Below are 11,158 nucleotides of genomic sequence, written 5' to 3'. Positions count from 1 at the left end.
GTAGCACTTTCATTTTTATTTAGTAATTAGTGTCTAATCATAGACTAATTAAACTCAAAAGATTCATCTCATTATGTACAACTAAACTGTGCAATTGATTATTTTTTAAATTATATTTAATGTTTCATGCCCGTGTTCAAAAATTTTTTGGAACTAAACATGGCCTAACCGTGCGTGCTGGGGGCTAGCTTTGTTAGCTGAATAAATAATAAAGCTACGGTGAAATAAATAAAAGATCTTGCAGCAGCACAGCGATGGTACACACCATCAATTAAGCAACCGACAGATGATCAGCTCAGCTGTGGTTAAGTTTAAACTAAGCACAGGATGATATGATCGACGCCCAACCCATCCCATGCCACGGCGGTGGGCGCGAGCGAAACGAACAAAGGGCCAAGGAGCGCGCGGGCAGCTGGTGGAGGGCGGTGAGCCGGTGACCCATTGACCCTGTCGTCACTCGTCAGCCCCCCTCCCCCTGGAGGCCAAGCAAGGCCTGGACCTCTCTACTCTACGTACTAGTACTCTGTATGCAAAGGAGCTAGCTAGCTCGCCCGCCTCGCGCGCGCACGGGTGCCGAGAGCTTACTCTAGGCAGCTAGCTAGCTCCAGAGCGGGAGAGGACGACTGGTAGCTATAGTAGCAAGCTACTAGAGCGAGAGACGTAGCAGCATAGCTAGCTATGCGGGCGACGGACACGGCGGAAGCGGAAGGCGACGACGTGCGTCCATGCGTGCAAGTTGGCGTACTAGCTATATGCTGTATACAAATGCTTCACTCCACTCCACTGCACGAGTGTTGTACAGTACTAGTATGTGTGAGTAGATAGAGGTGGTAAAATGTCTTAAAATTTGATTTAGATTGTCTAAGAATCAGATTCTGAAAAAGGCTAAACTCAGGCTCATCCGATCCGTGACGACGCGTCGGGGCGAGCGATCGAGTAGAAAAAGGCCGAGCGGCCGCCGCGCGTGTTCCGCGGGGCCGGTAGCTGATGGTCGTCATTTCGGCCGACCCCGGCCGCTTTGTCGGAGCTCGCCGGCCGCTCCTCTCTCATATGCTGACAAATTCGATGCCCGCCCGGCCCGACCGCGATTGCATGCATGCTGCCGTGTATAGGTATAGTTGTAGCCGGCCGGCCTTGTGTACGTGTGTAGAGTAGTGTGCGACGCCGTGCCGTGCCGGACGGGCAAAAAATGGCATGTGGTTGACGCCGACGGGTCTCGGTCGCTGTCTCTCGCTCGCTTCTCTATCGGCTCGATGAACTCGATGCTACCTCTAGCTCCACGACGGCCAATCTATCCCATCCTTTTCGCCGGCCGGCTCGACGACCTTACTTGTCCGTGCGCGACCAACGATATATGCCGCTCGCTCGCTCGCTGCTTCCCCGGCCCGGCCGCCGGTTTATTTATTTTATTAATCGGATACGTATAGCTAGCTAGCTAGCCTGCTGCTTATGAGTCGACAAGCTACCTATGATCATTTTTTTTTACAGTACGCCGCAAGTGCATGGGTCTTCTCGGTCGTCACACGCGACAGGCCGGCCAGACCAGACCAGACCTTTGGTCCTGCACTCCTGCTGTACAGTCCGCGCGCGGACCATCGACACCATTATCCAAAGTAGAGTATAGTAGCCCCAGGCATTACCTGGCTTCCAAGTACACTGTATATAGCCTTCTGCCTTTTGTACGTATCCGTCGTACGTGTATCCCTCTCTGGAAAGAGGCAAAGCAAGTGGGAACGAAACATTTGTACATACAACTGCATGGTATATATACTGTCCCCGCGCGACTTCTGCTTTTGTACGTACTCGTGTACTCGTGTGTGTGTATATATATGTGTGTGTCGCGGCTGTAAGAAGGAGGGCCACAGCCGGGTGGCGTAGTGCACCCGCCTAATCCCAGAGGGTGGTTACTCGGGGAGTGCAAGCGATATCTCAGATCTACCCATGGGGCAAAAACACAGGAACACACGGCGATTTAGAGTGGTTCGGGCCGTCGGAGCGTAATACCCTACGTCCACTGAGAGATCTATTGCTCTTGTGTCTGCGGATGAGTCTATCATCTCCAGTCCCTTGTTGGACCTGAGTTCTTTTCTAATGGGCGTCTCGCTTTTATAGAGCAAGGGGGACGCGTACACAGGTGTTGGGCCCCGACAGGTGGGCCCAACGAGGATGCATAGTTTATCTCGGAAAGATCTTAACAGTGCTTTGCGAATCTCTTCTCGGATATGCTTCATTGCCCCGTAGAGTCTCTGACTGAAGGGGAGTCTTCTCCTGTCCCATCGGCGAGGCGCCCGTTGAGGCAGAGTAGGTTGCGGTGTAGACTGTTGGGTCTACTGCGTAGCCGTTATGATACTCCGTCGCCAAGTTGTCGTGTCTAACTGGCGTAGCAGACCTACGTGCATGGCGTGAGTGGCGCCAGCGGCTGTACTGTGTGCCTTGGTAACGCACGATCAACAGTACAGCCTGGCGAAGGTCTCCTCGGGCTCTGCCATGGCAGAGCGCACTTAACGTCTCCCGCATTAAATGTGGTAGGAGGACGAGCCTTCCCTTAGGAAGCTTGGTAGTCGCGCGCGTGCCTGCGCCTGCGGACACGTGGCGGCTCCAGACCCCCCAAGCGAGGGTGTCTGTTCCCTCCCCACTGAGGGGTCCGGATAGTACATGGGGATCCGGCACCCCGTGGGAGGTCCGGGGCCCCGGCTGTTTGGCTGAGCGCTCCCTTCTCCGGGACACGTGGTGACACCGGACCCGTTCCCGAGCGGGATGCGGGTCCGAGACCGTTGGTCCGGTGAGATGGAGTCGGACCCCAGGGGTCCGGTTGCTCAGCTCCTTTGGACGTAGTTACGGATAACTACACGAGTCTTGACACAGCACGAGGGGGTACCCTAGTCCAGAGGTACCGACAATATGCTCGCTCTGTAGTCTGTGCAATGAAAAAAACATATTGAAACTTTGTACAGCAGCTTGAGCGCTAAAACAGGGGTACGTACTTAAATCGTAGTAGAAGCTAGCCTAGACCACATGTCGACGTACCGCCACATATTTGAACCACAAGACCGGTGCAAAAAAAAAAGACTATTCACCATGTGAGACTGCTAAAAAAGAATCGAATCCTCATGCATTTCACCGAGGTGCTCTTAGAATAATTTTGTACTAGTGTTTCCATTGTGTGCATCTTTTGTTTTAATACTAGTTGAAAATTAAGCCGAGGTGTTACTCATCTTCCATGGACCATAATTAGCTCAGAGAAAGGTTAATAATATAGCCAGCTGCTGGTTACATTATAAGAACTCTTGTAGCCTACCCCTCAGCCCAATCATATAATAGTTAGTCTTTCACCATTAATATAAGACCAACTTGTGTCTCTTACAAAATTTCTTGGTTCTTGTGTCGAAACCGGCTGTAATTCTTCTCTACTCTCCTCTCCCCTCCACTTTAGCATTTAGCCTAGTTAGAGCCTGTTAAGAGCAAAGCTAATGATTTATCCTGCTACTGGCTGCAAGAATGTTTGCAGCTCATCTCTCAGCCCACTTGTATAGTAGTTTAGCTCTCCACCATTAATACATGGCCCACTTGTCTATCTCACAAAATTTCTTGTTTCTTGTGTCGAAGCTGGCTGTAAGCTAACAACCCACTTCTCCTCTCTCTCCTCTTCTTTCTCCTCCACCTCAGCATTCAGTCTGCTTATAGCCCACCATAATACTTGCTCTAAGACCAGTCTCAATGCAATGTTTCATTGCACGGTTATACTAAAGCAAAAACTAGGTAACCGAGCCGAAGAAGTTTCATGGGAACGAAACTCCTCACATCCCATGAAACTCTCCCTGCTCTCCCTTCATAAGTATTCTGTCATATCAGTAACATTAAATGCTCATGAAACTCTTATAAAACGCCAATGAGACTAGTACTTGCTCTCAAACATCCTATACCTTTAATGCGCAAATAAATTTTAACGAAAGAAAAAGTTAAAATATTTGAATATACTCCAGCACTGCAATTTGGAAAAGGGCCGTATTCCACCAGCCAATGCAGCAGCAGGACCAGATCGTCGTTTGAGGAAATGGTGGTTAACCTAAAAAAGAATTAACCAGCCGCGGCGGCCGGCCCGGGGTGAAAAACCGAGGCAAGCAGGCATGGGTTGGGAGGGGGTAGGAAACTTCAGATACGGGTGTTTCGTCCACGTCAGCGTCACAGGACTCAGCGAGGGGGCTGGGATTAGGAAGGAAATTTACCCCCATCGAGGTGAAAGCAGAGGCAGCACGCTCCTTGCCGTACCACGCCACAGTGCCTGCACAGGCTGCACTGCTGGGTTACAGCAGTAAAAAAACTGCACCACCACCACCAGCTAGCTGTGGCGTGGGCGTGGCGAGGGAGCGGCAGCATCAGACCGTGCCCGGAGCCCCGGACACAGTGATGCCAAACAACGCGGCAGCACCTTGCCGGGTTTTTTTACAGCCGGCCCGGCCCGGCTGGCTGGCCGCTGGCCTGCGATGATGCCCTGCGGCCAGCGACAGCGAGGCGCTGTTTTTACCGTTCGGCCCCCGGAGGGATGCAGTGCACCCGTCACGTACCGCTGGCTGCTGCTGCTGCTCTGACTGGCCGGCCGGCCGGCCGGCCGGACCAAATCCACGGGCTGCTGACGGGCGGGCCTGGCCACGGACCACACCGGGGAGGGAGGAGCGAGATATTTACCGCGCCGGCCCGCGGGACGAGGTTAATTACATGGGGAACGGCGGCTAGCGTGTCGCCGATCCACATGTTGTTTGCGCGCTGCCTTGATTAGTTGAGCCGGTGCCGTTGCCGGTGCTACCAACACGAATCTGACCCAGCACGATTCGCGACGCGCGCGCTCATCGCCGTGTCGGTCTCCCTCGTCTCCATCTTCTCCTCCACGACGCACGGTGACGTCGAGCACGGAGGAGTGGAGGCGACCTTTGAAATGGCAGGGAGGGGAGCCAGGCAGAGGTGAACACGTGACCTCTCATGTGCTGCCATGCCCAACTAGGGGCGGTGACTGCCACAGTAAATTCCGATCATGCTTACGGCGGAAATGAGGGTCTCAAAAAGATTACCCCAGTTGATAGTCAGTTTACAACGCCATTTGCCGTCTGGTATGCCCGTTCTTTGCCGGCTGTAGAGTCTACCTAGACCAAAACTCAGTATCTGGACTCTGGAGTGCGATCGGAACATTCTATTTTAACAACAATTTAGCTTAAATTGTTGCATCCTAATAACACAGCAATGAACAAAAATAAAATGGTTATCGATAGTTCTATTCTCTTGCTTGTTCATAGGAGATATTATAAATTTGTTATTTTTGCATCTCCACATAGATGAACGGGCTTAGAAGCATTTCATGAGAACAAGGAGCAACATGCTCAACTCATTCCATCACTTAGATGGTGCCAAGACACGAGCCTAGTCGACGACAAACAAAAACTATCTACCGAACAAATCCCATGTGACAATGTGGCTATTCCAACCGACTACACTACTGGAAAAAGGCCCAAAGGCACCGGTAAGGAAGGGGCTTAGGTACCGGTTTTTGAACCGGTACCCGGAAACCGAGACCAAAAGTCACGGTCATGAACACTGGGTAAAATAACTGATGCCTTAGGCAAGTATTTTTGACAAAAATGGTTGGCCGGGATTCGAACTCAGGATCTGTTGCCTCGCGTGTACTTTTCTTACCATCTCACCTACACATCACTTCTGAGGAGAAGATATATATTTTTCTTTTGAAGTAACACATGATGAGCCTAAGGTACCGGTTAGTAACACTAACCGGTACCTAAGGCTCATCCATAGGCACCGGTTGGTGGTACCACCCGGTACCAATGTAAAAGTTACCACCCGGTACCTATGGAAAGCCTTAGGTACCGGTTGGTGTTACCAATCGGTACCTAAGGCTCATCCATAGGTTCCATCCACCCCGAAAGTACCGGTACATAGTTACCGGTTCATCTTCGTACCGGTACTGGTACTTTTGGGGTGGACCTTTGGCGTATTTTCTAGTAGTGCTAAATGCAAACTCACTACATAGCATCCAATAGATCAAAATAATGCAGGTTATCAACCTATCTTATTTTTTCCCTTTGGCAAAATTTTTGGGGAAACTACATTGGGGTGATGTAAATTTTTATCCAATTTCCTTACTAACAAGAATTATGCTTATAGGTTGATTCATCAGATTCGACCAAACGATCATGAACCAGAACCAAAAGTGATCACAATAATCCAGTTGTTTTGCTTTTCTCCTAGACGATACTATAGGTGAGTCATTTTTGTTGTTTATATCGATGGCGACAAAATTAACTAGCAAACAAATTACATGTGACAATGTGGTTGGTTCAAACTAACTGTATGTCGTATACTATGCCATCTCAATAGCCTAGTATCCAATGTACCAAAATCGTGTATATGCAATCAATCTACTTTTCCGCCATTCCCCTTTGTTGTGTGTGAAACAATATGGGGCAGATGCAATTTTTTCCCAATTTTCCTATTAACGATAATTTTACTTTTATGGGTTACCTCATCACATCCTACAAATACAATTACCAAACATACCAAAGGTTTTGGATGGTTTTCTTGAATCCTTTTTTTCTCGATACTGAAAGACGATAAACTTTAGAACTTCATTTTGCTAAGGTACGGATATACTTATGAGTGTTTCTTTAGAGTGAGGTAGGACATGATAGAATAACGTCGTGCAAATTTTTTGGACAACGAGGGAGATTATGTACCTTCGTACGATTTTTTCCAGTGATCTCCAACTCCCACGTTGATCACAACTGTAATGATAAATAAGAAAATCACAAATAATGATATCCTTACATTTTACAGGTGTTTATGCAAAATATTGAATCTTTGCACATTGCGAAAATGATTACACAGGTTTTTTATGTACTTGATTGTTGACAAGGTGTATTATTAATTGGTTACCTTCTATAAACACACATCTAGAAAACGTTGTTCATTTGATTGGATTTTTCAATTTAGTTGCTCTGCTCCTATCAATGGGTGAGTCCAGAGACAAAATCTTGAACAATAAAGTCATGGCTGTCTTGAGATTGCATAACAATGCAAAGCTGTATATAATAATGAGTTACCAGAAATAGTTTCATGTACCCCACTTGTTGACAGATCATATATTTCGTTCCACGCTAATATGTGCTAGACAACAGCTTAGACTTAAAAAAAAATGAGTTCTATGAATTTGAAGTTCAAACACGGGGAGGGGGAGAATCGCCGGTCGGAGCCTAGAGCCGGAGGAACGGTCGTAGGCGTCTGCTCCCTTCACCTTGGCACGCAAGTAGCCACTTCATGTTTTGAGGCCTAGCGACCAACTTGAAACGTAAGATCAGAAAAACCGGCTGAAATATCTCCAACCATAGTTTGGTATGACATCATGCCATTTCTCGTCTTGTATGCTAGTTCTTTGTCGGCGGTGGAGTCTACCTGGACCAAAATTAAGTACCAGGAGTGCAATCAGAACTTTCTATTTTAACAACAATTTAGTTTAAATCGTTGCATCCTATTAACACATCCATGAACCAAAAACCAAAGGGTTAAATCTAAGAGCACTAGATTATGTATACAATGTACCAAAATTGTGCATATGCAATCAATCTTGTGTTTTGGCATTGTAAAATATGTGTGGAAAACAATATGGGGCAGATGAAATAACCTACTGTTTTACCCAATTTTTGTAATAAAAAAATCAAGTGACCGGAGGATGGGTTGCGACTGCTCCCTTTATAGCTTTTGCCTTGGCACGCAAGGAGCCGCTCGATATTTCGAGGCCGAGGGACCGACCTGAAGGATAGGATCAGCTAACAGCAGAAAAACCGGCAGAACTATCTCCAACTAAAAATTTGGTATGACATCACGCCCCTACGGTAATCCCGAACTTACCGTGCCTACCTGACTGGACCGGGATAGTCACCGCGGTGAAAAGGAGAGAACTCCAATGCACGCCGCGGCCTTTCCCTGCTCCCCAAGATTTGACCGGCGCGTAACCCCCACCCCGGCCGCTCCGGCTCACGTGACGCCCCTGGCACGTGGGGCCGCGCGCACGCGTCGCCCATCCAGTGGCCCTACAGCGGATGCGGCGGCCTGCCGCTCACACGTCGGCCGCCGGCTAGAATCTCCGCGCCCTCCGTGGTCGCTTGCAGGTGGGCCCGGAGGATACTCCCCGGTGCCATTGGAAACCTCCGCGGAAATGCCCCCTGTCATTTACAGGTGGGTCCGGGGGGAATTACCGCCTGCGCGAAAATGTACTGGGCCAGGTAGTTTGATCTGTTCCACCCACCAGCCAGCCAGGCGGCCGGGGCAGCCAGGCCAGGGGCATTCACTTTTCGCCATTTTTACCGGAGCCCCCCTTTCAAAATTCGAAACGAGTTCTTTTGGGGGAAATTTAGGTCCTAAAAATTTTCACCTCCCCTTTGAAACACATGTATGAAGCACTAAATGTAATTAAATAATAAAACTAATTACACAGTTTAGATGTATACGACGAGACGAATCTTTTGAGCTTAATTAGGGCATGATTAGCCATAAGTGCTACAGTAATCCACATGTGCTAATGATGCGGTCAAAGACCTTAAAAGATTCGTCTTGCGGTTTCCAAGTGAGTTCTGAAATTAGTTTTTTAATTATTGTTCGAAAAGCCCTTCTGACATCTGGTCAAATATTGATGAGACACCCAAAAATTTTCGTTTAGCGGAAAAGGGCAGAGCTTGGAAAAGCGCGGCAGGAAAATACGGGGAGGGAATAAACAAACAAAAAATCCGCCCGGAGATGGGCTGGGCGGGCGATGCTATAAAACTGCGGAGGCCTCGCCGCTGTGATGCCTACCACCACCAACAACAACAGACAGGAGCAACCGAGCCGAGCCGAGCGCATCAAACACGCACGCAGGCAGGCAAGGCCAGCGACGCCGCACCCCCCCCCCCCCCCCCCACCCCAACCCACCTCCGCCTTCTTCCCTCCTCCCCCGCACCGCACCTCATCGCCTCGTCTCCACCTCCAAAAGTCGCAGCCGTCTCCGCGGGGTTTTTGCGGGGGGTCGGTTGGCGTCTTGCGGTGCTGGTGGAGGGCCGTTAGGCGGTCGCCGGGCGGGCTTTCCTTCCTTCCTCTGCCTTTTGAGGTTTATCTCGGGAGGTTTGGGGTTTTAGCCGGAGCGCGCGCGGTGGCGGAGTCATCAAATGCGAGTGGAGTGATGTGGGCCATGGAGGACGAGATGTTCGTGCTGGTGAGGCGCACGGAGCACGTCGAGGTCACCTCCCGGGCGGTGGAGGTGGCGCCGGCCAGGGAGAGCGCCGCGCCGGGGCCGACGACCATCCGGGTGTTCTGCGACGACTACGACGCCACGGACTCGTCCGGCGACGACGACGACGCGGGGGCCGCCGCCGCCGCCGCGCGCCGGAGGGTTAAGCGCTACGTGCAGGAGATCCGCCTGGAGCGGGCGGTGAAGGAGGCGCCGCCCGCCAGGGCCACCGCGGCGTCCCCGGCGCCCGCGGCCACGGCGAGGGTGAAGCTGGTCCTCCTCGGCCGGAAGAGGAAGGCCGACGGCGCCGGCGCCGCGGAGCCGCGGTTCCGCGGCGTGCGGCGGCGGCCCTGGGGCAAGTACGCGGCGGAGATCCGCGACCCGTGGCGGCGGGTGCGAGTGTGGCTCGGCACCTTCGACACCGCCGAGGAGGCCGCCAAGGTGTACGACTCGGCGGCCATCCAGCTGCGCGGGCCCGACGCCACCACCAACTTCGAGCAGGTCGACGACGCCGCCCTCGCCGTCCCTGCAGAGGTCGCTGAGCGCCTCCCACAGCCGCCGTCCAAGAACGCGTCCTCGTCCGCCACCTCCTACGACTCCGGCGAGGAGTCCCACGCGGCAGCGGCGTCCCCGACCTCCGTGCTCCGCTCATTCCCGCCGTCCGCGGTCGCCGACGACACCTGCAGCAAGAAGCCGGCGCCGGCTTCCGCGGCGCCAGCACCACTGCCCGCCTCCCGCGCCCCGGAGACCAACGAGTCCGGCGGCGTGTTCGGCTGCCCCTTCGCCGGCGAGTTCCCTCCCCTCTACACCGAGTTCGACCTCCTTGCCGACTTCCCGGAGCCGTCGCTGGACTTCCTCGCCGACATCCCCGAGGAGCCACTGTCCTTGCCGTCCTTCTCCGCCGCCACCGCCACCACCAGCGAGTCCTCGTCGGAGCCGCCGTCGCCGGCGAGGTGGCAGCAGGTGGACGACTTCTTCCAAGACATCACCGACCTGTTCCAAATCGACCCGCTGCCCGTCGTCTAGCTAGCGCTCCACCAACTGTAAACACCGGGCTTAGCGCAGCAGCTGCTAATCCGGCCAATTTTGTTTGCATTCCGTCGTTTTCTTTCTCTTTAGTATTTTTCTAGTAGCGTGAGAAGAAGCAGCTTGTTCGGCAGGGCGGCGTAGCTGCTGCCACTGCCACCCCCGCCGAGGAGGAAGACGAGGCCTTGGACGGGGCGAGTTGCGAGAGACCGAGAGAGAGAGATGTGTGTGGTGGTGGGATGGGAATGGGATCTTCCGCCATTGATGGTCCTGTGTCCTGCGACTGTGACCATCATCAAGTTATCATCAGTAATTAGAGAGAAATTAAGCTATGAGTAATTAGCGATTTGTTTCGTACTTTGATGCCATGCCGTGCCTTGGATCAGAATCCGCCTCCCCGATTTCGATTTGATTCTCGCAAGCGAGGCATCCCTGTGCTGGGTGGCCGTCGCCGTCGGCTGGGCCTGGGCGGCAGCAGTAGTAAACGTGACGTCGCGACGCGGGCCGGCCGGCGGGCGGCGGACGGCGCGTGGGTCTCTTCCCGACACGGCGGCCCGCGATTTGCTCCGGCCGGCCTCTGTTCCGAGGCGCGGCCGTACGCGGCAGTAAATGCTGCTGGAGTGGCCGCAGCACAGCGGCCAGCAGCACATTTACCCCGTTTCCGGTTGGTTCCCGTTTCTCGCGTGGTTGGGCGGTGGACGGAGTGTTCCGTTGGCCGGCCGGCCGGCCGGGGAGCGGTGAGGGCGGCGGCGCCGGCCTTCACCGGCGGCTGCTGACAAAAGGGGGTGGGATTAGGAAAAAGCCTGGCTTTGGGTTGTTTAACTTGCCGCCCTCTTTCCTCGTGGGCGGAGCAGAGCCAGGGTCGCA

At 52.6% G+C, this 11,158-nt stretch overlaps 1 protein-coding gene across 1 annotated transcript; it reads left to right on the top strand.

The window, feature by feature from the left end:
* Positions 1 to 8,959: 8,959 nt before the first annotated feature.
* On the top strand, positions 8,960 to 10,637 carry LOC120676773 (pathogenesis-related genes transcriptional activator PTI6-like). The gene has a single exon (XM_039958109.1). It carries the CDS (start codon positions 9,218 to 9,220, stop codon positions 10,289 to 10,291), a length of 1,074 nt encoding a protein of 357 aa, XP_039814043.1. The 5' UTR covers positions 8,960 to 9,217; the 3' UTR covers positions 10,292 to 10,637.
* The last annotated feature ends 521 nt before the right edge of the window (positions 10,638 to 11,158 follow it).

The sequence above is a fragment of the Panicum virgatum genome, chromosome 5N (genome assembly GCF_016808335.1).
Source record: "Panicum virgatum strain AP13 chromosome 5N, P.virgatum_v5, whole genome shotgun sequence".
Classification (NCBI taxonomy): domain Eukaryota; kingdom Viridiplantae; phylum Streptophyta; class Magnoliopsida; order Poales; family Poaceae; genus Panicum; species Panicum virgatum.
The sequence above is the reverse complement of the archived record's forward strand: the minus strand, read 5'-3'. Positions and strand labels throughout refer to the sequence as shown.

Coding starts and splice junctions, on each gene's coding strand:
- LOC120676773 (XM_039958109.1), top strand. CDS start 9,218: ATGTGGGCCATGGAGGACGAGATGTTCGTGCTGGTGAGGCGCACGGAG.